This window comes from Hipposideros armiger, unplaced genomic scaffold (assembly GCF_001890085.2).
Source record: "Hipposideros armiger isolate ML-2016 unplaced genomic scaffold, ASM189008v1 scaffold_540, whole genome shotgun sequence".
Lineage (NCBI taxonomy): Eukaryota > Metazoa > Chordata > Mammalia > Chiroptera > Hipposideridae > Hipposideros > Hipposideros armiger.
The window spans coordinates 26,829-51,250 of record NW_017731890.1 but is presented as its reverse complement, the minus strand read 5'-3'; the positions used below and the strand labels follow the sequence as shown (position 1 = coordinate 51,250).

The 24,422-nt window shown below is 51.8% G+C and overlaps 1 protein-coding gene across 3 annotated transcripts; it reads left to right on the top strand.

Annotated features, from left to right (window-relative positions):
* Window positions 1-3,318: 3,318 nt before the first annotated feature.
* C1QB (complement C1q B chain) lies at window positions 3,319-9,985 on the top strand. 3 transcript variants are annotated; one of them, XM_019668811.1, is made up of 4 exons: window positions 3,319-3,485; window positions 3,792-3,807; window positions 7,884-8,087; window positions 9,262-9,985. In XM_019668811.1, the coding sequence occupies exons 3-4, from the start codon at window positions 7,904-7,906 to the stop codon at window positions 9,834-9,836; spliced, it is 759 nt and encodes a 252-aa protein (XP_019524356.1). In that variant the 5' UTR covers window positions 3,319-3,485; window positions 3,792-3,807; window positions 7,884-7,903; the 3' UTR covers window positions 9,837-9,985. The 3 variants fall into 3 exon arrangements, with proteins under 3 accessions (XP_019524356.1, XP_019524355.1, XP_019524357.1); XM_019668810.1 differs by lacking the exon at window positions 3,792-3,807 and having other exon boundaries at window positions 3,323-3,485; XM_019668812.1 differs by lacking the exons at window positions 3,319-3,485; window positions 3,792-3,807 and adding an exon at window positions 3,834-4,087.
* The last annotated feature ends 14,437 nt before the right edge of the window (window positions 9,986-24,422 follow it).

Here is a 24,422-nt window from a genome sequence, read left to right as displayed (position 1 = left end):
CTCTGGGACATCTGATATACTCTGGGAGCCCCCAAAAGACCATCTAAAACTGCTGCTGCCCACAAGCCATCAGGGCTTCACTGTGGGGTTCCTGAGGGTCGGACCTAGCAGCTGCAGTCCTGGTTGGGGGCCAGGAGGCCAGGAGGCCATCAGCGGCAGCACTTTCATTGTGGTGACCATGAGAAAGGGTTGACAGTTCAGGATCGAAAAGATAAAAAGTGTAACTTTCCTGTGCAGATGGAAGGTCCAACCTTGGAGCCCAGTGAGACCCACTCAGGCCTAGGACAACCTACTCTGGCCTGGCTGGGACCTCAGCTTGGTTCCACAAAGCCCCATGGAGTTCACAGAGACACCAGCCAACTGAGTTGGACTGGGAGAGAAGTGGCGTGAGCCCAGCTCTACAACTACCTCCATCCACTGGCACACCTTTGTTTCTGAAAGGGACTAGTCACACCTGTGCCTTTGCCCGTGATGTTCCTTCATCTTGCAGCACCCCCACCTCACTCATACCAATCCTCTGTTCATACTCTACTGTCAGGATTCAACAAAGATCGCCTCCTCCATGAAGCCTTCCCTGATGCTCCCCTTCGTGTCCCCATAGTGCCTTGCACAGACTTGGACCACAAACTCATGATTCTTTAGCGCCCAGGTCCCCAAACTTGGTGGTGCAACAAAATTACCTGCAGATTTATTTATAAAACAAAATACAGATTTCTGGACCCAAGCCTTCTTTATAAAGGTTTGGAGAAGATGGGGCTGTGGGTGAGTGAGCGCTTTGCCTCATAAAGCCAATGCATGTGGTCCACTGACTGTCTTTCATGCACTTACTCACTTATTGGCCTGCCTCTCCTGCTGGACGGTGAACACTCTTTGGGCAGGGCCGCTCAGACACATAGTAGGGGCACAGGTTAAGTGCCAGACGGGAAGGAGGGAGAGATAGACACACACACACACACACACACACACACACACACAGAGTGAGAGCCGAGGCAAGGGCCCAGGAGCCTGGTCTGGCTCACAGAGCCGGGGTGCCCCTGCCAGGGACAGGGCCGGGGTCACGGGGCCACGCCATTCACAGCTCCTTCCCTCAGCCACTTAGCAGCCTGCCCCGCGATGCCCCAAGTGATACATCTCTCTTCTCATTTCTCTTTTGCTTAAAAAATCAATACATCGTTTATGTAGGTCACAGTGTCAGATCAGAAACCTGTACTTTAGAAACGACAACTTTTGTGCCATTTTTATTTTCCAGAATTGTTTTCCTGTTGTTCTCCCTTCACCAGGAGAGACGGGCCTTTGAAAATGCCACCTGTCTGCTGGGCTGAGGGGAGCCAGGCGAGGGTTTTTATGGGGGACAGGAAAGGAAGGGGTGGGAGTGACAGGAGCCAGAGGGAGACACCCCAAGCTGCAAGGGATCTCTCATGCCACAGAATGTGGAGCGGTTTAGGTTTCTTTTTCCACACTTTATAGGGCTCATCCTTTCTCCATCAGGGAGGCAAGTCAGCAATTTTATGGGTACAGAGACCACCTGATCCCTAGCCTAGGCCTCCCCCTAATCCAGGCATGGCTCCTGTGCCCCAGGCTCCAAGGATTCTGTCTTTTCTTCATGTAAATCATACTGTTCCCAGGTTTGCATTGTGCCCACCAAGGGCTGGGCACTCATCTGAGCCCTGGACATGCAGGGTTACCTTGCTGGACCCCCACATCAACCCCAGGAGGTGGGTGTCCATGCCCCTGATTCACAGATGGAAAAACGAGGTCCATAAATGTGCCTGAGGCCACACAACCAGAAAGAGGCAGAGCCGGGATTCAAACTTGGGAGGGGCCGATTCCAAAGCCATGCCCTTCCCCCCTTCCCTGCTGCTTCTACCCCCAAGTTAAAGCCCATCTTTTCCCATTGCCATCAGCCACCAAAGAATTAGAGGCCAGGCCCAAGTGGCCTCAGGAACCCTCAGACAGACCCCTGGACCTGCACCCTCCTAACCCCTCTCTTCCTGCCCAGAAACCACCACCGTCTCCTCCTCACCCAGGCTTCGGTCCCTTTGGGTCTGTAGTTGGCTAAGCCCAGAAACCCTTTGGTTTTGTCAAACTAGCCTTTTTACCCACTACAGTTAACGATTTCCATCAAGCAGCATCCACAAGCTTGACAATTTTCTATCTCCAAGCACAGACGTCGAGAAGGGCCCTCCTGGCCTGGTGCTTGCTGGGCAACCACCCCTGAGAGGGGCGTCACATCACCTTAGACGCAGCCTCAGGAAGGGGCTGATATCTGGTGCCAGGATGCCTGACTCTGAGGCTTGCATCTGCCAGTTGCATGAGGTCTGGGCTTCAGCAGTCACTTCTTTTTGTGACATTTATCAGAGGAACAATGAAACTATTGTGCCGTTTGATGCTTCACACCAGTCTCCCCCAGTAGAAGGGACACTCCATGGGGGCAGGAACCAGGCTGGTCTGCTTGTGGCCCTATCTCCAGCATCAAGCACATAGCGGCTCATGATAAATCTCTCCCCCCTGAGCCTCAGTTTCCCCATATATGAGACAAGGACGATGAGCTGGGTGACCTCCGAGCCCCGCTCCAGCCCCAACTTCATGTGATTCCAGGATCAACAAGCAACAGGGCCCCCTGCGAGTGCCTAGTATTGTGATCAGCTTCAAGCCCTGCTGGAAGCAGAGGAAGGGGTATAAATAAATAATGACCACATTTAAAATTCATTTTTCATTACTAGATTATTTTCTGAGAACAGGAGAAGAGCAGGAGTGCAGACTGGGAAGAAAGCAGAAGAGATGAGCCCAGAAAGGGGATGCCTGGGACATGGCGTGATATTAACAATTAACATGCTCACTGCACTTTGCAGCTAACCCTCCCCTTTCTCCTCCACTGTCCTATCTGAATCTCCCCCGCCCCCTGCCCCCGTGCTCCATGCTTTCTGTAGAGCAGGTGTCATTATGGCCTCATCATATAACAGAGGAAACGGGGCTCTCTTGGGTTCCCTTGGCTGAGAACGTTTAGCTGGTAAATGGCAGAGTCAGGTTATGAAATAAGGTGTCTGACTCTAAATCCAGTGTCCAGACACCAGGCCGGCCGCATTTTCATTTCATTGAGGAACACCCCTGTTCCCTGTAGAAGATCATGAGATCAGAGGTCCTGGCACTGAGCCACCAGTTGTGGACATTTCCTAGCACAGCCTGTTCCCCCCACAGCTGCTGAGTTGGCGAAACCAAACTCACCACCCATCCACCCACTTACAATAAGCACCTCCAGATTGCAAAAACCGGACCTGAAACTGCCTGAGAGCAGCAGGACAGGGTGAAAGTGAAGTGACAGGGAGGGGGCTGGCCTGCTGGGCCCATGGGAGGGGGCCGTCAGGGAAAGGCCCTTCCCGTCTCTGGGGAATGGAACTTCCGCTTTGGACAGAGAACAGCAGGCTCCCAGCTCCTGGTCCCACTGCTGCCCGGCCAAACAGCATCACAGGACGCCAGGTTCCCAGGTGAGGATGGGGCTCAGTGCCTGGGGGGACTGGCCAGCAGGACCAATATGGCGGAGGGTGTTGACTCCCAAAGTGTAGGCCTTACATCCCCTGCCTCAGTGCGTGCCACTTGGGGTGTTTGACAGTGTGAATTCCTGCCCGGGCCCAATCCCAGACCTTGGGAATCAAACTTTCTGGAGGTGAGCTTGGGGGTCTGCTGCTACCCAGGTCTCCAGGTGATGGGGAGGCAATCTAAAATGGGGAGCCACCAGCAAAAGGGCTTTGGGGTCCCCGAGACTCAAGCTGAGTCCTGTTTCTGTCTCTTAGGTGCTGGCGATCTGGGGCAAGTCAACCTCTCAGCCTGAGACTCTCTCTGGGGAGAACAGAACCTTTCAGGGGTGCTGTGTGTCCTAAAGGAGATCGAGCCCACCCAGTGCCCAGTGTTTAGCACACTACCTGCATCAAGATATGTCAGAGGCAGAGGGGAAAATCAGAACCCAGGTCCCCCTCGGCCCAGCCCAGCATTGCTCCGACACCTGACTTCTCATATTTCCTTGCAGTCCGCTGAGAAAACTCAGCTTCACCCTTTCAAGGAACTAATTTGACTCGCAGGTGGAATTGTGGTTAGTTAGTACTGAAGGAGCTCAATGTTTGTAAAGGAGGGGGTGGGATCAGGCACCACACCCGAGACCATTTAATCCTCTGGCAGTCCTGTCAGAGAGAAGCTAACTTTGCCAAAGGGGCTCAGAGAGGTTCAGGTACTTGCCTGGGGTCATGCAGTGAGATAGTAGCAGATTGGGGGGGAGGGTGGGGGGCAGGGTTCAAGGTCAAGTTGGCTTGACTCCAAGTGAGACGGAAAGGGACTGTTGGGGCTGGAAGGCTGGAAGATGAAAGGGTCAGTGATGTGGGGAAGGACGTGAGGGGTAAGGCTGATGGTGGTCATGCATGGTGAAGGCAGGGGGTAGTCAGACCAGATGAGTTTTAATTCTGAACCCAAGTCGGAGACTCAGTGGTCCCTAAAATGGGCCAGAACCTAGATCTTTCCATGACTCACCCTACCTCTCATTTCCCCAAGGTCAGGACCCTGCACCCCACCCCGTATCCCACCCCCACCTTATTGGTCAGAGCTCTCCATCCCTGGGCTGCCTCTGCCTGTGAGACCCCCCTCTCCCTGAGCCTTATCTCTCAAAGGGACCAGATCTTCCTTCCAACTAACTTCTGTCACGTCCCCAAATTTGGGGATTCTTGGATGATGGTGATACTTTTTTAAATAGCTAACATTCAGTAAACATTTCCAACATGCCAGGCGCTGCTGTAAGCCTTAACTCACCTGTGCTCCCACCAACTTTATGAGGTAGAGATTAGTATTATCCTCATTTTATAAACAGGGAAACTGGCAGGGGAAGAGATGTGACCCGCTTGAGGCCCTTAGCTAAGTGGCACAGGTCTGATTGGGACCCCGACAGTTGCTTTCCTTATAACACTCCAGATCCCTCACCTCTGGTGAGTGCTTGCTGACTATCAGCACCAATAATAGTGACAATAAAAGCCCCCCCTCCCCAGGCGCCGGCTTCAGACCCAGCATTGCTCTAAATGCAGCCCATGCATTAGCGCCTTCTGTATGGGCCGTCTGGCTCCAAAGCCCATGTTTTCACCACCAAGTACAACAGCCTCTTAATGTAACACCCTGTGAGTTTTAAGATCCAGCGGGTGTGGGTTTGAATCCCAGCCACACGGGGCTGTGTAACTTCAATCAAGGTTCTCGCCCTCTCTGTGTTCAGCTTCCTCATCTGTACAATGAAAACTCAGGGATGCTTTCTCAGGGAGCTGTTGTAAGGGCCAAATTCAATGAGACAATGACATGCAAAGTGTTTGGCACAGAGCTTGGCACCCGCTAAGTGCCCAGCGCATGGATTATTCAAGTCGTCAAACTGTCATTTTGTAAAACCTCCAACAAGAGTGGGAACTGAAGCTCATTCAAAGATAAGTAGGATCTTCTGAGTCATTTTCTCTTTGGAACAGGGTAGAGACTAAGCCAGTCATTCGCAGCCCTGGTTACGTGCCCGCTTTGTGGCCTCCCTGTGTTGGGTGCCCAGCACAGGGTCTGGCATAACTCAGGGTTTGGGGCAATTAATTGATCAAGACCAGACTGAGGGGGCAAGGCTGATTTTCTGAGCACATGAGCCAAAAACCAGCAGGTTTTTCTGGTCCCAGGAAAACTTCCACATGCCAAATTCTGGGTTGAGGCAGAGGGGGCATGAGTTTTGCCACAGCTCTGCCATTAACCAACTCATCAGGCAGCTGCGGGCAGGTTGCTCTCTGATATTTGAGCCTCGGCTTCCTCATCTGCAGTATGGAAAAATAATCACAACCCAATTCCCCAGGGTACTGTGAAGATCAGACCACAGCAGCAGCAAGTCTGAACAAGAGCTCAAAACTCCATGAGCCTCACATGGGTCCCCATAGTTATCCTCAGGCGTGGGCAGGGGCCACTCTGCTCTCTCATTTTCAGAGCAGGAAATAGCTCAGCTTCTGTAGGTTGAAGGTAATGAGGGAAGTCTTCCTGCAGGAGGAAGGCTTTGACCTGAGCCTTAAAGGATGGGAAGAATTTGGATCTGGGCAAAGGCGGAATGAGCTGCCTTGGTAGATAATGAGCTGCCCACCACTGAGATGATGCAAGCCAAGGATGGAAGAGCCCTCAGTAAAGATGTTATTGAGAAGACTTAATAGTAGCCTGAGGGTTCCTCAAAAAGTTAAACATAGAAATACCATAATACCCAGGACAGTAATTCCACTCCTAGGTATATACCCCAAAGAATTAAAAACAGGTTTTCAAACAAATCCTTGGTCATGAATGTTCATAGCAACACTATTCACAATAGACAAAAGGTGAAAACTTCCCAAATGCCCATCAGTAATGAATAGATAAACAAATTGTACTATGTCCATACAATGGAATATTATTCAGCCATAAAAAGGGACAAAATACTGATACATAGTACAATGCAGATGAGCTTTAAAAACATTATGCAGCGTGAAATAAGCCAGCCAAAAAGGGTCACATATTGTGTAATTCCATTTCTATGAAATGTCCAGAACAACTAAATTGGTCGAGTCATAAAGCAGATTAGTGGTTGTCAGGGGCTGAGGGGGAAAGTGGGATTGGGGAATATGTTTAATGAGTACAGAGTTTTATTTTAGGGTGATAAAATATTTTGGGACTTGATCGAGGTGGTAGTTGCATGATATTGCGAATGTGCTAAATGCCACGGAAATGTTTGCTTTAAAATAATCAAATTTATGTAAATGTCAGCTCGATTTTTTTTAAAAAGAATAGGTTAAGGGTTGGACTAGATGACTTTTAGGGTCCCTTCCATCCTGAGAATTCATACCAGGGGTTACCGGCTAGGCTGAGCAGTTTGAGACAGCCTAGGGCTTCTGGTTCTCTGGGATTAAGAAACGGTCAGCACTGCCCTCTCACCATGGCCCACAGCCCTTTGGAGGGGCCTGAGAATATTGCACCAGAAGAGATGAGCTGGGATGCTGGCAGGGACACCGGCTTCAGTGCCAGCCAGGCCTGGGTTTGAGTCCTGGCCGCAGTTCTTCCTATGTGACCCCAAGCAAATGGCTTGGCTACCTTGAGCTTCAGGGTCCTCTTCAGTGTTGAAATAATTAGGGCAGCTCCCAGGATGTAAAGTGGCCCACTGTGCAAGCAGCATAGGCACCCTGACTCATGAGAACACTTAGAATAAAATCCAAAACCCGCACACCCCAGCCCTCAGGTCCTCACCTCCTGTCACTCTGACCCCTCACTCCCCTCTGGCCACACCGGCCTCCCTGCCGGTCCTCCGCCTTCCAGGCTCTGTCCTACCACTGGGCGTCTGGCCCCACTGTCCTTTGCCCCTGGGACATCCTTACCCAGGCCTTTTCTAAACCTTCAGGTCTTGGCCTACACATCACTGCTCAGAGACGCCTCCCCTGACTAGAAAGCTTTCCTGGTGGGAGGACTTCCCTCACAAAACCAGCCACCTCCCACCCCAGCCCAGGAACTCTCCCTCTGGATACCCTTCCCTTCCTGGCAGAGCTCATTACTGTCTCTAACTGTTTCTGTTCACTTGTATGTTGACCTGTTTATCATCAATCTTCCCACAGAATGTCAGCTCCAGGAAGGCAGAGAACATATCTTTTTTGTTCACCATTGTATTCCCAGCACTCAGAACAGGGTCTGGTAGACAGGACAAGCTCAGAGAACACATGATGGCGGAACAAACAAACAAATAACTGAACGACTGAATAAACGAACAAACTGAATGAATGAATGAATGAATGAATGAATGAACGAACGAACAAATGAACAAATAAAAAAACATGACAAGTCACCACAGTAGTAACCTACCACATCTTCTTATCCCCCTACAGGAAGCAGCTGAGACAGTGCAATGATGAAGAGCCCAAGGGGTGGCGTCCTGGCACTGCTGCCATTGCTGCTCCTAGGTTCACTAGATGTCTCCCAGGCCCAGAACAGCTGCACTGGGCACCCGGCCATCCCTGGCACCCCGGGGATTCCTGGGATACCGGGCTCCGACGGCGTACCTGGGACCCCAGGAACAAAGGGAGAGAAAGGTACTGCAGACTCTTAGACAAACGAGTGTCACTGACCAAGGCCCCACCTCCTGCCTCCCAAGTCACGGTTGCCCACCTTAGAGATGGCAAAAGCACTTATAAGTCCATCAGCTTGCTGAGCCCTAGCAATAACTTTGCAAGGAGGGAATTCTGATTCCCATTTTAGAGACAGGACAACTGATATCCAGAAAGGCTACTGACTTGCCCAAAGGAGCCTAGTAAATGTTGAGGCTGAGACCAGACCACGTACCCCTTACCACTAACCCAGGTAGAGAGAGAGTGCCACCACAGTCACACAGCCCTGAGTCGCCTCCAGGGTAGATGGCTTCACCTCTCTGCGTTGCTTATTTCCTCACCTGTAAAATCAGGACAATGATACTTTTGCAGGTTGTCACAGGGTTCAAATGAGACATTGTGCTGTAAAGACAACCCCCCCCACCCGTGAAGTCCAGTTCATTCATTCATTTACCCATAGCCTCCCACTCTCCCTACATAATTTCATTTTAATCCTACGAAATCTCATCATCCCCGTTTTACAGATGAGGAAGCTGAGCCTCAGAGACTCTGACTCAGTCAAGGTGGCACAACTGACAATGGCAGACGTGATGTGAGAAGCACATTTGTCTGTCCTCTGAGCCCACAGTCTCAGCCACTAAACTCTGCCACTCTACAGGGAAAGAGGTTTTATCTTGTGTTGTGCCAAACCGAGGGGTAGCGGCTGCTTGGAGTGATGGAGTGGGAGGATTTGAAGGCCCACTTCCAAGTTTAGCAAGAAAGAATGCCGGGATTGATTAGGGATGTCAGCCACGAGGGAGGGGGCGGGATAGCACATGTGCCAAGCATTCATTATCCCTGATCCAGGCTTATACCTGAACAAGGGTTCTATATGAGCTGGTGAGGAGGACCAGCTCAGCACCTTCCTTAAGGAGACACTGCTTCCCACCCACAGGTGTCAGTCCCCAATTCTGCCAAGCATATCACAGACTTGGAAAGCTGGCTGGAAGGGAACTTGGAGGCCCTCTCTGACCAGCCCCCTGGTTTTCACAGATGGGAAGCTGAGGCTCAGAGAGGAGCAGGGACCTGTCCAAGGTTACATGGCCAGGCCCCCTGCCTCCCAGCCCAGGGCCCCTTCCTTTGGTTTTGTGATCTCAGCCTCTCCTTTCTGCTTTTCCAGGGCTGCCAGGACTAGCTGGAGACCATGGCGAGTTCGGAGAAAAAGGAGACCCAGGGACTCCTGGAAAGCCAGGAAAAGTCGGCCCCAAGGGCCCTGTGGGCCCCAAAGGCTCTCCAGGGCCCCTTGGAGCCCGTGGTCCCAAGGGTGAATCAGGAGACTACAAGGCCACGCAGAAAATCGCCTTCTCTGCCACGCGGACCATCAACACGCTCCTGCGGAAGGACCAGCCCATCCGCTTCGACCACGTGATCACCAATGCCAACAACAACTATGAACCTCGCAGTGGCAAGTTCACCTGCAGGGTGCCCGGCCTCTACTACTTCACCTACCACGCCAGCTCACGAGGGAACCTATGCGTGAACCTCGTCCGAGGCCGGGACCGCGTGCAGAAGGTGGCCACCTTCTGTGATTACACCCAGAACACCTTCCAGGTCACCATGGGCAGCATGGTCCTCAAGCTTCAGCAGGGGGAGAACGTCTTCCTGCAAGCCACGGAAAAGAACTCCCTGCTGGGCATCGACGGTGCCAACAGCATCTTCTCTGGGTTCCTGCTCTTCCCAGACCCAGAGGTGTGACCTATGGGGCTGAGTCACCCCCTTCTCAACCCCTTGCCTGCCAGTAATGCTCAATTTACCCTCAACACCACCCCCATCCGGCCAAAGCATACAGCAGGGCTCCATGGATGCTGAATAAAAGAGTAAATAAACTCTTCAAGGCCAAGGAACAGTTGTCTAATTCAACTCTATGTCCTAGCACCCGGCACATAGTAGGTGCTCAGAAGTGCTGTTTGAATGCTGGTTGAATGACTGAACAGTGAATGAATAAATGAATGAATGACATCTGAAAACAGAAACTCTATCTAATTGGAGGTGACTGGAGGACCATACACTGTGTCCAGCTCTGTGACAGCCACAAAGTGGGAGATGGGGAGGAAACACCATCTATTAAGTACCTACTATGCTCCAAGCACTGGGCTAGACCCTTTCCTCATTCTCTCATTAATCCTCACACTCATTCTTGGAGATAGGCTGCATTGTGCCCAGTTTACAGAGGAAAAAACTGAGGATCGGCGGGATGAATGAATTGTCCACAGCAGAGCTGGGATTCAAGGGTAGGTCTGCCTACTGATGACCCAAAATGTCTTTCAAGGCAGCATATCTAGGCCAGCCCCTAAAGGGGCTTTCTGCTTATAACATCACAGGTACCTACCCAAGGGATCAAGGGACCTTCCTCCAAAGTCCCAACTGACCTTGAAGCCAAGAGCTTTCCCCTTTTGATTCTCTCCACATACTCTCCCTCCCAATATCTTGCAACCTGGCACAAACTCAGCCATCCAGTTAGAACAAATGTCACTCCCCTGCTCAATAACTTTCAGTGGCTCCCCACTGCCAGCTGGATTTAGTCCCAGCCCATGAACCTGGCCTTCAAGGCTCTCTATGGGTTGACTTTTCTGTCTGACTCCCTCCTTGGCTTGACAAAGGATATTCCACTCCAGACCAACTGGGCCCTTTCCATATTCTGTGCAACCTCCATGCTTTCCTGCCTCACTGCCCTCATTCTCACTGTTCCCCTTCCACTCTGCTTATCTAAGTGAGCATTTTTAAAAACCTCATTCAAGCAACACCTCCTCTCTGAAAGCCAACCGCTGCAGCCTCACAGCTCTCATTCCTCTGACCTGTTCTAACCCCATTTCCACTTGCTCAGGTCTGAGCATGCACAGCCTACATCTGGCTTTTCACTCATGCCCACTCCATCTCTCCAATTAGGCTATGAGTGCCTTAGCCTAACTGGACACTGCCCATCTCTGAATCCCACAGAGCCCAAGATGCACAGCAGCCATTCAATAAAGACTCGCTGCCGGATTGGCCAAGCCCACAGGCATATGACTTGCCCAGAGTCCCAGCCCTGCACCTGCTCTCTACAGCCCCTCCCTACTAGCCCTAGTCCACTAAGACCACCAGCCAATCCTGACCTGAGGTAGGAGGGATTTAAGGCACTCTAGCCTATCATTTAGGGTCATGGCACTAGTCCAGCTTCCTGTTGGGCTGGCCTGTTTCTCAATGCTCCATTCATTGGTCATGGCTTCCGCCCATCTCCTGGGCCTCAGGCCTGGCCTTTTTTGACCTGCCCCAACCTCAGGTTTTCTGAGAGATACCTGGAGCCTTTTGTCCAGGGGCTGGGGCTTCTTTTGCTGCTCAGCCCTTTCAGTACAACTGTTTGTCTGGTCTTTGAGACTAGTAATAACAGTTATAATAATAGCAACCACACCACAATTGAGTTACTGTGCACCCGGTGTTTTACATACATTAGCTCATTCAGTCCCTACCACAAATCCTAGAAGGTACATAGTATTCTCCCCATTTTATAGATAATAATCTGAGCCTCTGAGAGGGCAAGCAATTTGCCCCGAGTCACACAGCTGACAGGTACACAGCTGGGATTGGAGAAACAAACTGCTTCTGTTTGGCTCAAAGCTCTTGCTAAACCTGTAAACATACCACCTCCTTGCCACCCTCATCTGCTGGAATCCCCTTTGCAGCTCCCTTCCACAGTGCTCCAGCCTCTCACCTGACCCCACTGGACCTCAAGTGTCCATATTCTCAAGCCTCTGCAGTTGGGTCTGTCTGTATGGGGTTATACTTCACCCCAAGGACAGATTTTGCTGCTGGTGTTGAGCACATGCAGGGCACCCCATCTCCCTGGAAGGGCCTAGGCCAAGCTGGCCATAGCCAAGAAATCAGAGCTTGTCTCTAGTGTTGCTTCAAGCCAGCTAGCTCTCCTGCAGGACCTACTCTCCTCTGAGGCACTGGCTCTTGAGTCAGACAGACCCAAGTTCAAATCCTGCCTGGGCTTCTTACCAGCTATGTGACCATGTCAAGTGACTGCCCCTGGTCTCCTATTTTACCCTCTTATAAACAAATGGTGCAACAGTGAGCTTCCTGGTACACATCCTTGATTCTTTTCCCGGATGAAATTCCTAGAAGTGGACTCCCTAGCCTAGGGGAAAGAATGTGCAAACTTTGAAGGCTTTGAGATGGGTTTCCAGATGGAGGGCTGGGCAGTTAAGGCGGAACTGCCAGGCCAGCTCCAGGCTTGCTGCCACCAGGGGGGAGCAGACACCAAGAGAAAGGCAGGCTGGATGCCGGGTTGGTTGACTTATAGGTGAGATGCACCCCCCCCTTTCCCCCCCAGGATGGGAGCTTCTTGCTCCTCCCTATCTTCTCCCAAGCCCATCCCCCTTCCTGGGAGGGCTGTGAGCTTCCAGGGAGGGGCTGAGAGTCAGCTTTGAAGACCCAAGTTCCTCTAAGCCAGCGTTTCTCAACCTGTGGGTCGCGACCCCTTTGGGGGTCGAACGACCCTTTCACAGGGGTCGCCTAAGACCATCGGAAACCAAAAGATATTTACAGTACGATTCATCACAGTAGCAAAATTACAGTTATAGAGTAGCAACGAAAATAATTTTATGGTTGGGGGTCACCACAACATGAGGAACTGTATTAAGGGGTCGCAGCATTAGGAAGGTTGAGAACCGCTGCTCTAAAAACCAAGGTCCTCAAGGTGTGGCTGCAGCATCAGTACCACCTGGGAGCTGTCAGAAATGCAGGTTCTCCAGCCCCACCCAGACTGACTGAATCAGAACCGGGCCCTGCAATCTGTGTTTTAGCAAGCCCTCCAGGTAATTCTGATGCAGCTAAAGTTTGAGAATCACTGCTCTGGACCAGGAGCTGCCAGACTTCCTGTAAAGAGTCAGAACGATTTTAGGCTTTGTAGGCCATACAGTCTCTGTAGCAGGGAAACGGCCATAGACAATATATAAATGAGAGTGATTATGTTCCAATGAATCTTTACAGATACTGGAGTTTGAATTTTACAGAATTTTCACGTGTCACGAGATATTTTTCTTTTGATTTTTTTCCCCCAACCATTGAAAAATGTAAAAACCATTCTTAGCTTGCAAGCTACCCACACCCTGTGGGCTGGATTTGCCAATCTGCTCTAGACCCAGTATAGCTCCAGGCTTGGAAGGAGAGGAGCAGAGACTTAAAGCCAGAACCACCTGACTCCCAAGCCAGTGTGCCACCCATTAGGCCAGTCAGTCAGTTTCCCACCTTGGCATAAGGACAGAAAAACTCTGGGCCTCGTTGCCCTTGACTGTAAAACGGGCGTTGCAATCCCACCCTGAGTGATCTGAGGCACTGGGTCTGCAATTTTAGTGGGCAACAAAAACCCCTGAAACATTGTTGGTGTCTAGGCTCCATCCCAGAGGTTCAGGCTCTGTAGGACAATGGTCTCAGAGAGACTATTCAAATCCCAGCTCTGCCGCTTACAGGCTGTGTGTTCTCAGGCTAATTACTTAACCTCTCTGGGTTACAGTTTTCTCATCTGTAACACGGAAGTGATAATCACGCCTACCTCTGACAGCTTATGAAGGCTAAATCAGATTCTATGTACAAAGCCCCAGGCACACAAAAAGGGCTCCACAACTATTAGCTGTAGTTATCAGTGGTGGGCTGTTACTGGAATTGGGGTGCTGTGATGGCGCAGGGCTCCTCAAACTTTCATGTATACAAAAATCACCTGGGGTCCTGGTGAAATGCGTATTCTAATTCAATAAACCTGGGTGGGGTCTGAGACATTGCTTTACTAACAAGCTGGAGTGGCTGGAGTGGCGGGGAGAGGGGGCAGGTGTTGAGCTGGTGATGCTGAGCTGAGGCCACACTTTAAGTGGCTGGGGTTGTGAGCACTGGTTCAGCATGTTGTAAACTTGAATTCTCTGGCCTGTGGGCAGTGTTAGCACAGGGGCTAGCGATGGCGGGTGCTCAGTGACAAACCTCTACTGTTATTGCTGTCATTGTGATCATTGTGATTAGGTTCTGAGGTAAGAGTGAGGGAGTTCACGGCAGAGAAAAGGACGAAGGGTGGATGGTACATTTCCCCAACGCCGAACACCCCTTGCTCTGAGCTCTGCGGGTCCCGCTCTAGTTTGTCCTCCGCGACCCTGTCTTTCTGGCCTCCTGCTGACAACAGGGCACCAGGTGGATGCTCCCCTACCCACCTACCCAGCACACACATGCCCTCCTTTCAAAGCAAGCTGTGAGCTGCATTTATTTTTGCACGTAGCCAGGCGGCATTCTCATAGACAACACTGTGGGCCAGATGCAGGAGAAAGGGGGTGTTTGTTCAAGAAATCCAGCAGGGCCCACCCAGGGAGGGACACCCACAGCAGCGAGGGAACCTAGAAGAGTAGGAAGTGCCCTGGATGGGAAGTCAAGAGCTCCCAGCTCTAGGCTGGTCTTGGAACCTGACTTAACCATGTGACCTCAGAAAAGTTGCTACCCCTCTCTGAGCCTCAGACTTCCCCACAGACGGAGTCTAATGTAGACTTCCCGTACATTAGACTCACTTATGATGAAACAGATTCTCATGCCTGCCCCATGCCTACCGGTTAGGAACCTAGGGGAGCTCATGACACCCATAGGAAAAAGGAGAAGAGTTATTACAAGTCACTGACCAGGAAAGAAGCCATGGCCAAGTCCCCCATGGCCTCACTTACCCAGCATCCTCGCCTATACAGAACACAGCTAGGACCCAGAAGAGAGCAAAGGAGGCCGGCAGTGGACATCTCACAGCCCACAGAACCCAGACGATTCATGCTCATCAAATCAACAGATTAAAACATGGATGTGTTAGTTCATATGACTGATGGATTAATCTTTCTTACCCCAGAAGTACAGGGCCTGGAGGTGGATATATGTAATATATGCTCAGTAAATAGTGGTTGAATGTAAGGAAGAAAGGCAAGATAGAAGAAATGTCAAAATTATGTCCTAACCAGAAAAAGAGGGAAGGTAATAATGTTCCATGGGCCCTTGGGACACTTTGCCTGGGAAGGTTTGGCATTTCCTGGGGCAACAAAGGCAGGCAGGCAGAGAGGAACCTGAGATCATGGCTGTGCTGGTCATACAGACATTCCTCCATTTAATCCTGGCAACAGCCCCGCCCCCCACACAGGCATGGCCGCCCCGTTCAGAGACAAGGAGACTGAGGTTTATTCCCCAAGGATGCAATAGAGAACCGGAGCCCCAGAATCTGCAGCGAGACACATGTGTGTATAGGTCTGCATGGCACATACTTGTTTGGAAGCCTCCTTTCTCATTTCTGCTCCATATCTTCCTGCCTCCCCCATCTCATTTTCCCATTGTCTTTCACAGATTCTTCACATCTACACCATCTCATCATGTACTTGTCCCTATAAGCTCTTACAGCATCTGGGGAGCAGAGAGGCAAACAAGCTGACAGCAGAAAGAGGGCAAGAGAAGCAAAGTATGTTATACAGGGCACCTACTATGTGTCAGGCCCAGTGCCCGGTGCTGGGTGTGCGTTCTCACAATTGGCTTCTCGCAAGAGCCCCACCAGGTTTAATTCCAGCTGGGTGACCTTGAGCAAGGAAGTCACCTCATCTCTGAGCTGTTGTTTCCTCGGCTGTGAAATGGAGTGATTATTGGCTAATATTGGTATGAGCGCTAAATGAGCTAGCGTGTGTAAAGGTGCCTGCCTGGAGCATAGTAGGCACACAATCGAGAGTGGTTATTGTGAAGAACCGCATGCCACACCTGACACGTAGGGAGTCCCCAACAAACGTTAGCATTCTCAGCTGTGAAATGAGGCTATTGGTTGTGGTGAGGCTCGTTTGATGAGGCAAAAGACCTTTGCAAAGTGAAAAGTCCTGGGCCCCTCTTAGGACGAATTTCCCTTTCTCCCTCCAGCCTGGGTTTGCGGCTGCGTCACGGTGCGGGCCTGACTGCAGGCTCGGGTTCCTGAGTTAGCACCTTTCAGGGCAGCTCTCCCTGTGGGCACAGGTATCACAGGGGAGACAGCTGGGACCTCGTTAAAAAGCTGTTTGCAGACCTTGTTTGGAACACGTCAGCTAATGTGATTAAAGACAGTACATAAATGTCAGCCTTGCCGGACTGCCCCAGCTGGTTTCCGGGGAAGGAGACCTGAAAAATGTCTTCATTCCTTCTGTTTTATGGCTCAGGCCATCAGCAGCTTGTACAGAGGGCGTTCGCCGTGCTGGGAGCCTGTATTGGGCCTGTGAGGAGTTGGCAAGCAGGACTGTCTGCCCTCAATCTGACAGGTAATTGTGGGACCTGGACCTCCCTATCCCCTTTGAGCCTGTTTCCTCATCTATAAAATAGGGGCAATAATCTATGTGCCATGGACTAGTAAGAAGATAAAGGTAACATTCGTAAGGCACCCAGGGGTACCTCAGCGCCTCCAAGAAAACAACACTGTGGACACCGTGGGGAATTGAGATGCCCCTTTCATTGACTCCAAGCTAGGAGGGACGGAGATCCTCAGTGTCAGGACATTAAAGATAGGTAACGGGGCAGAGGAAGGTGCAAGGGCACTGGTCCCAGAGTCATTACCTTACTGTGTGGCCTCAGGTAAGTGGCTCCACTCTCTGGGGCTCGGTTCCCTCATCTGTAAAATGGGGGGTTTATCCCTGGCCTGTCAGGCTCTTCCTTGTGGAGCATTGTGATGAGGCCACAGTCTGGCTTGCCATGTCCTCGCTGGCCCTGGTGGCCAGGGCGTGGAGCTTGCCCAGGTCCTGGCACTCCCCAGGCCTGGGTTTGAATCCTGGCCCTCTCCACTGGCTGTGGGAGTGTGGGCCAGTCCTCTCCTACCTCTGGGCCTCCTACGCTCGTCAGCAGGAGTAGGCATTCGCTGTGGCCAGGCCCTGAGAGGCAGCCTGGTGTACAGAAGGAGCACTGGGCTGGGAGCCAGAAGGCCTGGGTTCGAGTTCTGACCTGAGCATCCACTTACTCTGTGGCTTTGGGAACCATCCTTCCCTCTTGAGCCTCGTTTTACAGATAGGTTTCCCTATCTGTAAAAGGAGGAAGCTAGGCCATATGATCTCTGGATCACTTCAGCTCAAGCACGTTGCATTCTTCCAGGAAGTGAAACAATGGTTGGGTCGTGGACAAAGGCTGGTTTAATGATTAACAAAGGGACAGAATCGTATGGCGGGAGAAGCTTCTGGGTGCTGTTGGAGTCCCCAGCCAGGTTGAAAGATAAACCCAGAGCAGAAGCGAGCTCACCATGCTACTACCCCAAGCCCCAGATAAAGGTGTCACGGGGAGACCTGCTTCCCAGACCCAAGGAGAGTGGGGTGACGACAGGGGAAGGGAGGTGAGATTCCTTTTCACAAATTGTTCTTTAGCCTCAGAAGAAGGAAATAACAGCGGCTAACATTGACTGAGCTCCTCCTTTGTTTCAGGCTCTGTTCTAAATACTCCTTATGCCTTATCTTGTCTAATCCTCGTGAGGCAGGTACGATTATGGTGCCCATTTCACAGGTATGGAAACTGAGGTACAAGGAAGTTACATAACTTGGCCAAGCCCTCACAGTGGCACATGGCAGAGCCGGGACGTGGACTAAGACAGTGTGGCCCCTGAGCCTCTCTCTTGATGTATCAATGATGGGGAATCATTGAATGAGCACCTACTGTGGGCCAGGCTCTGTGTTAACTTCTTTACAGCATGATCTTCATTAATTGCAGCAGCATCCTTAGGAGGAAGGCATTTCATTAATCATAATTTGCAGATGAGGAAACGAAGGCCCAGGGGGATAAAGTGCTTGCCCCAGTCACACTGAGTTGGGGTTCTGACCCAAGTCTGTCTCAGTCCAGGGCCCATGTCTGTCCCATGGCACCAGGCTGGACAGGACCTCTCTCTAGAAACCTTGAGGGGGTGCTAAAGCAGGTGTCAGGAAGAGATAGAATTGTGGCTGGTGCAGAATATGACAAAAGCCCTTCAGGTCCCCCTCCAGAGCTGGGAAGGGGGGTGCAGGACATAGCTAGGTGATGGGGAGACCCCCGCAAAGGATATTTGGGAGCTTTGAAGGGCTGTTGTGAAGTTCACATGACATCAGAGGCATAGAGGCAGGTTTCTTTATTGAGTATCCGCTGCATCCCAGGCATCACACTAAATTCTTTGCATTTATTGTTAGCAGATTCTTATTTGTGATGTAGGTACCATTATTATCATCCCCATTTGATGGATAAGGAAACTGAGACTCAAACAGGTGGAGCCATTCGTCCAGGGCCATACATTTAGCAGGAGCCAAACTCAGGTCTGTGTGTCGCTAAGACAGTGCCTTTTCCAAAGGGGTGCACTTTTCCTCCCAAATTCAAGGGCTCAACCAATCTAAAGTGCACAGCATGGTGTCTGGTGGATAGCAGGTACACCGTAAGTGGAAGGCTGCCCTGTCCTTCCTAGCCCCCTCCCAGGGCCCTGAAAGGGTTAACTCCCCTGCGGGCCCTGGTCACCCCGTCAGCCCCCCATCCTCTCCCCTGCATTATGAGGACCAGACCAGCTTCTTGTTCCAGGCAGCTGACGGGTTCTCTGCTCAATGGTTCGCGCTCCAGATATTAAATTACTCAAAGTATTTGGCCTGTCCCCAAAGCGGCTGCTGCCTCCTCCCTGCCCCCGCCACTCACCTCCCAATACAAGGTCAACGTTCTTTAGTAGAGGGGGTAGCTCAGAGTATGAAGTGAACTTATCTGGAATTAGCCTGCGTTGGGGGATCAGGGAGCCTGGGAAGGAGGAGGCTTTGGTACTGTTGGGACTTTCCAGGGGAGGAGATCCTGTCTGTGACCCCCATTCTGGGTCCCAGGTCTGTCCTGAGCTGAGGACTGCTCCCCAAATCCCAATACTGCAGGCTATGGAGAGGCCCAGGACTCCTAGCCACCCCAAGTCCCTCAGGACAAGGCCAAGGGTGACCTGGAATAGGTTCCCATTGTGTGAGGGGTAAGTGGGCTCTCCTCTCGTCTTCCTTCCCCCACTCAGTTGTCATGGCAACCACAGTGCGGGGTGGGAGGCTGGACCATTCAGCTCCTGGCCAGGCTACCCAGCATGCTCTATTTTTACCCAGTTTCTCCCTCACTGCCCTTCTGCAGGCAGGGGGGTGGGGCTGATCCTACCCTGTCACCAGCCTGCAGAGGGTTCACATCCAAAGGTCACCACCTCCAGTCCCTTGCCTTCAGATGGGAGGTTTTCCTGCATGGCCTTCAGGAATGGGACTTTCATGAATGTGGTTTGACAGAGAATGATTTGGGGGGTCTCTCTTCAGACCCCTGGAGTTAATGAAGTCAGTTAAGCCCTGGGATTAGAAGGTCGGGGTCATGGGTACAGCCCATGTTTGCAGAGTAACACCCCACCCCACCCCTAGCTCCCACCAGCTGTTTCAGAAATGCCTAAAGCTGGTTGTCTAGGGAACTGCGGAAGGAGCGTGGATAGGGCCTGGTAACTCCATCCCAAGTACCCACAAGCATAGTCCCTCAGAGCACATACAGGCTAGGCAGTGGGAGCCTCGCCGCCTTTTCCCTGCCCAATGGAAGACATGTTTTCATAATAGTAGTGCCTGCATTAGCCAGCTCTCACCACCCTGGCCTGGGGGTTCATAAAGTCAATGCCCAAAGAAACTGGGCGTGGCTTTTGTCATGGCTCCTCCACTTGGGGTACACTGCCACCAGGTGGCAGTAGTCACTGCCAACATGCAGGGTGTCCCCGAGATTTCAGTTTATATCTGTCCACCTCAACCTATAAAATAAAATGCCATTACTTTTTTACTTTTATGTTATCACAGGACTTGACACATAGATGATGTTAAACAGGCTTTAAACAAACTCTATATTTTGGCAGGATAACAACAGGTGATAGATAGCACAGCCTCCGGAACCAGACTGCCTGAGTTCAAATCCTGACTCAGCCTCTTGCTAGCTGAGTAAACTTGGCAAGTTACTTACTCTCTCTGTGCCTTTGTTTCTTTCTCTGCAAAATGGGAATGATACAAATGATCTCCCTCAAAGGGCCGTTGTGAGGACTTAATGAGTTCATGCACATGAAGTGCTTAGAAGAGTGCCTGGCAACACTAAGCTCTTAAACATTGTTGGTTATTAATATTTAAAGATGATGCATGAAAGCAAAGTTTCAAAAATAATTTGTATTCTACGATTCACAGGCATCTATCTTCCTCTGCTTGGTCTTTTATCTGGTGTTTCTAATCTGGTGATTCGTTTTGGGGCTGCACAGCCAGACGCCCATCATCCGTCTGGAAGCTGCCTCCAGCTCTCTCAGACCCACACTTCCACCCCCTAAGTGTTGCTGGGGTCTGTCCCCTCCACTCCAGGCTCACCACCGCCCTGGTCTCACCCTTATACCTCAGCAACTCTTCCCTGCCTCTTGCCCTGCTCCTCTCAGACCCAGCATCCTCGCAGTAGCCGCAGCAATCTTTCTAAAATAAAAATACTCCCCTGCTCAAATGCCCTCTGTGGCTCCCCAGCGCCTCCAGCATAAAGTCCAGTCTCTTTAGCTGAGTCCCTCTCCCCCGCCTCCCACTCCAGCCTCATCTCCCTCCTTCTGCTGTCAGAATGCTGTGCTCCTGACCCAGCAGCCTCTCTGCGGTTCCCCCAAAGCCTCAGGCCCTCGCATGCCCTGCGGCCTGTGCAGGGGCTGTTCCCTCTGCCCGTACCTCCTCCCTTTCTCCCTTGCCTACTCAGCCTCAAGATTTGGCTCCTGTCTCCCCTTCTCTGAGAAGCCCTTCCTGATCCCTCTGCAACCTCCAGAGAGGGTGGAGACCCTTCTTTGCATGCCCCAAACCCTCTGTATGCTGGCAGGGCCCTGTCTTAGTCTATCTGTAGCCCCAGAAATGCCCCCTTCACGAAGCAGGCGATCTGAGAGCCTCTGGGGAACAAACCCAGGATGACCACTCTGCTTTGTTCATCCCGGCATCTTCTCGTACCCGCTTCCTCTGTCCAGTGCCTCCTCCTCATCCGCCCAGGTCTGGCTAAGTGTCACCTCCTCCAGGAGCCTTTCGGTAACCCTGGCCCCTATTTCTTCCCTCTATGGGGTATTTCACTCCCTCCTCCAGGTGTGAACTCAATAGGTGTGAACTCAACACCTGTAACACTGCAGCTATACCCCCAGGCCCTAGCACACTGCTCAGAAAATATGTGTTGAATGAATAAGCAGATGAGTGACCAGAATTATAGTCTAGATCCGTGCGATCGCAACTGAGTGCGTTTGCCCTCCCCAGCCCCCTGAGACATTTGGCAATGTCTGGAGACATTTTTGTTTGTCGCAGCTGTGGGGAGTGTGATGCTGAGATCAAGCGGGGAGGGGCCAGGGATGCTGTTAGACATCCTACAATGTACAGAACAGCCCCCACAACAAGAATGATCTGGCCCGAAATGTCAACAGTGCTGAGGCTGAGAAACCCTAGTCTAGAGTTTATTACATATAAATCTGTGCCCCTGGCACACTGAGGACCCTCCAGGGTGGAACCTAATCTTCCTCCTCTGTTTTCTCAGCGCCCACTGGAGAGCAGGCACTCGATCAGCAATTTTTTAAAAATAAACTCATGGGTGAGATAATTCCTGTCCTTTCCTCTCCTTAGCTGCCTCCTCTCACTTGGAGCATGGCCTCCAATGGTGTCGTCGGATGCTCCTTCTGGGGCTATTCCTGGGTCTCAAGGCTTCAACTTGCCAAGCCCCTCCTGATTCTGCTGGCCCCAACCTTCTTTTTCTCAGATTCTCCTGATACCCACAGTCACGGGGGATAAACTGGCAGGAAAGGGAGGCCACATTTCCAAGATTATAGGGAGCTTTGCTAGGTGTTAGGGGCCCTAGGATTGAGTCCTGGTTTACTTTCACCTGCTGTGTGACTCAGCTAAGTCCTACCCCTCTCTGGGTCTCAGGCTCTCAGCAAGGTGATGGGAGGAGATACAGGTTGTCTCTGGGCCTGTCCCCTCTAACAGACAACCCTAGGTGTCCCCTCATCTTTGCACCAAGCTCCCACATGTGAGAGTGCTTCCACTGAACCTCTGGGTGTAGCTCAGGACTTCCGGTCCTTCCCGGACCTGGACGCTCTGTGCTCTCCCACGCACACAGGGTGCTGCCACCGCCGCCGTCTCCAAGGGTGCCGCTGTCAGCTGTGACCCCTGTGCCCCCAGAGGCAGCCAAACAAGCGGCCTTTGTGGTCTGGGCGCAGGCGGCCCCAGGGAGCGGCACAAAGGGTGGAAAGAAAGGCGCCAATCCTCTTAGGACCAGCCGCGGTGCTTTCCCACTGCGGCCCATCTGCTCCCGGGGAGCCCAGCAGAGTGGTCGCCCGGCCTCATGGCAGAAAGCAAGCAAAGCTGCCCCCAGGAATGAAAGCCCGCCGGGCGGCCCAGATCCCCACTGCAAACACAGGCCTGGCCAGGGGCCTGGGAGGGGGCAGGGCTGATATCCAAGGGAGAACACGGTTAAAAGCGCCGCCCCAGGAGGGAGACCTGGGGCTAATCCCCGCCTGCCACTAACCTTCCCTTCCCACACCCCTGGGCCTGGCTGGGGCAGTGACGGGGGAGGCTGGGATCCAAGGTCCTCCCTCAAGTGCCTCGGTGGGGCCCTTTATATGTATCCCCTAGATTTTTCTAGCAGCACCCCATTTTACAAATGGGCTTAGCAAGGCTAAGTCACTTGCCCAAGGTCACCCAGCTACTACGTGGCAGAGCTGGGATCTTAACTCAGTGCTGAATCTACATTTATTCTTTGATGTGACTGAGGTTCGCTGAGCCAGGGCTCCACAACCATGTTTCTTACTGCTACCTTTGACAGGTGGGGACACTGAGGCCCAGAGGCAGAAGGTGACTCTAGTCCCAGCCCCCATAACTCCATGTAGAAACCTGGGCCAGTTAGCATCTATGAACCTATAAATTGGGGATAAGATTCACTACCTTGTGGGGTTATTGCAAGCATTAAATTAATTAAATCATTAGTTATAGTCACTTAAAATAGTGTCCAGTTCATGTGTAAATGTCCCAGAATGTTAGCTAGTATTAGCTGTGGAACTGTTCACAGCAGTTTGGGGGAGTGGACAGATAATATTATTCATCCCATTTTGCTGATGAAGAAACAGAGGTTCAGAGTGGGGAGCTGGCTTACTTATGTGTAGTAGCAGAACCAGGATGGGAATTCACCTCTCTGCTTGTCCAGCAATCCTGTAGTCCCGGAGTTGGGGTGGTGCTGGGGAGGTGCTCTGGGTTTAGACTCAGCTGGACTCGGGTCCCAGGCCCAGCTCTGCCACCTTCTGGCTCACATCCTCAGGCTGGCCTCACTTTCCTCATATGTAAACTGGGGCTCTGTGAAAAGGATAATTCTGAGGGTCTGATGAGAGGCTCTGTTAAAGACTTTAACTCCAGGGCCTGGCACATAGTAGGTGCCCGATAATGGCAGCCGCTGTTGGTATTCAATGGCCCAGAGCAGGATGGATTCCTGAACAGGAAGAGAAAGAAACAGTGAGTTTCCTCCCATTAATGGCTGGCTCCAAACACTCCTTTTTTTCTGTGGTTGAGGTTTGCCTGGCTGAGGACGGAGCCGGACTGAGGGGGAGGGAGGTGCTGGGATGAGCAGAGGGAGGCAGCAACTGGGGCCCAAGCTGAATCCCTTCCAGGGAGGGGACTGCGGCCCCATTACCCCCATCCCCACGAGCCCCACAGCCCAGGAGTAGCGGAGTCCAGAATATCAGAGCCCAGATGCTATCTCCTACACACACACACACACACGTGCACACACACACATGCGTGTACACACACACACACATACGTGTACACACACATACACACAAGGCCCAACTCCGACTGTTTTACAGATGCCTAAACTGAAGCTCAGGATAGGGGCTGTTTCTCCCTGCAGCCCTTGAGGGGATCTGGCCCTGAATCCCACCAGCCTCTCTCCATGCCTTGCCTGCCAAGGAGCCACACAGCGGGCAAGGTGGCCAGTGTTTTTACGCTCCTGTCAAAACTGGCAGAGTAAGCCATCCCACTCCTCCATCCCCCTAGATGGGCTCTGCTCAGAAAATGAAAGTGAATCCATGATTCCCTCCTCTCTCTCTCCTGCTCTCCCCTCTCCTTCCTTTCTATCTATTCGCTGCTTCTCTGACTTTTTCTCTCTTACTGTCTCTTTTTGTCTCTCTCACTGTCTCTCCTCTCTCTGTTGTTGGTCTCCCTGCGCCCACCCCTGCCTGTAACACATTCTCCACAGGGAACCTGGCTGTGTGTCCCACTCTAGGTACCAAGGGCTCCCCTGGGAACTTCCCCCACTGATCTGTCCCTCTGGAGC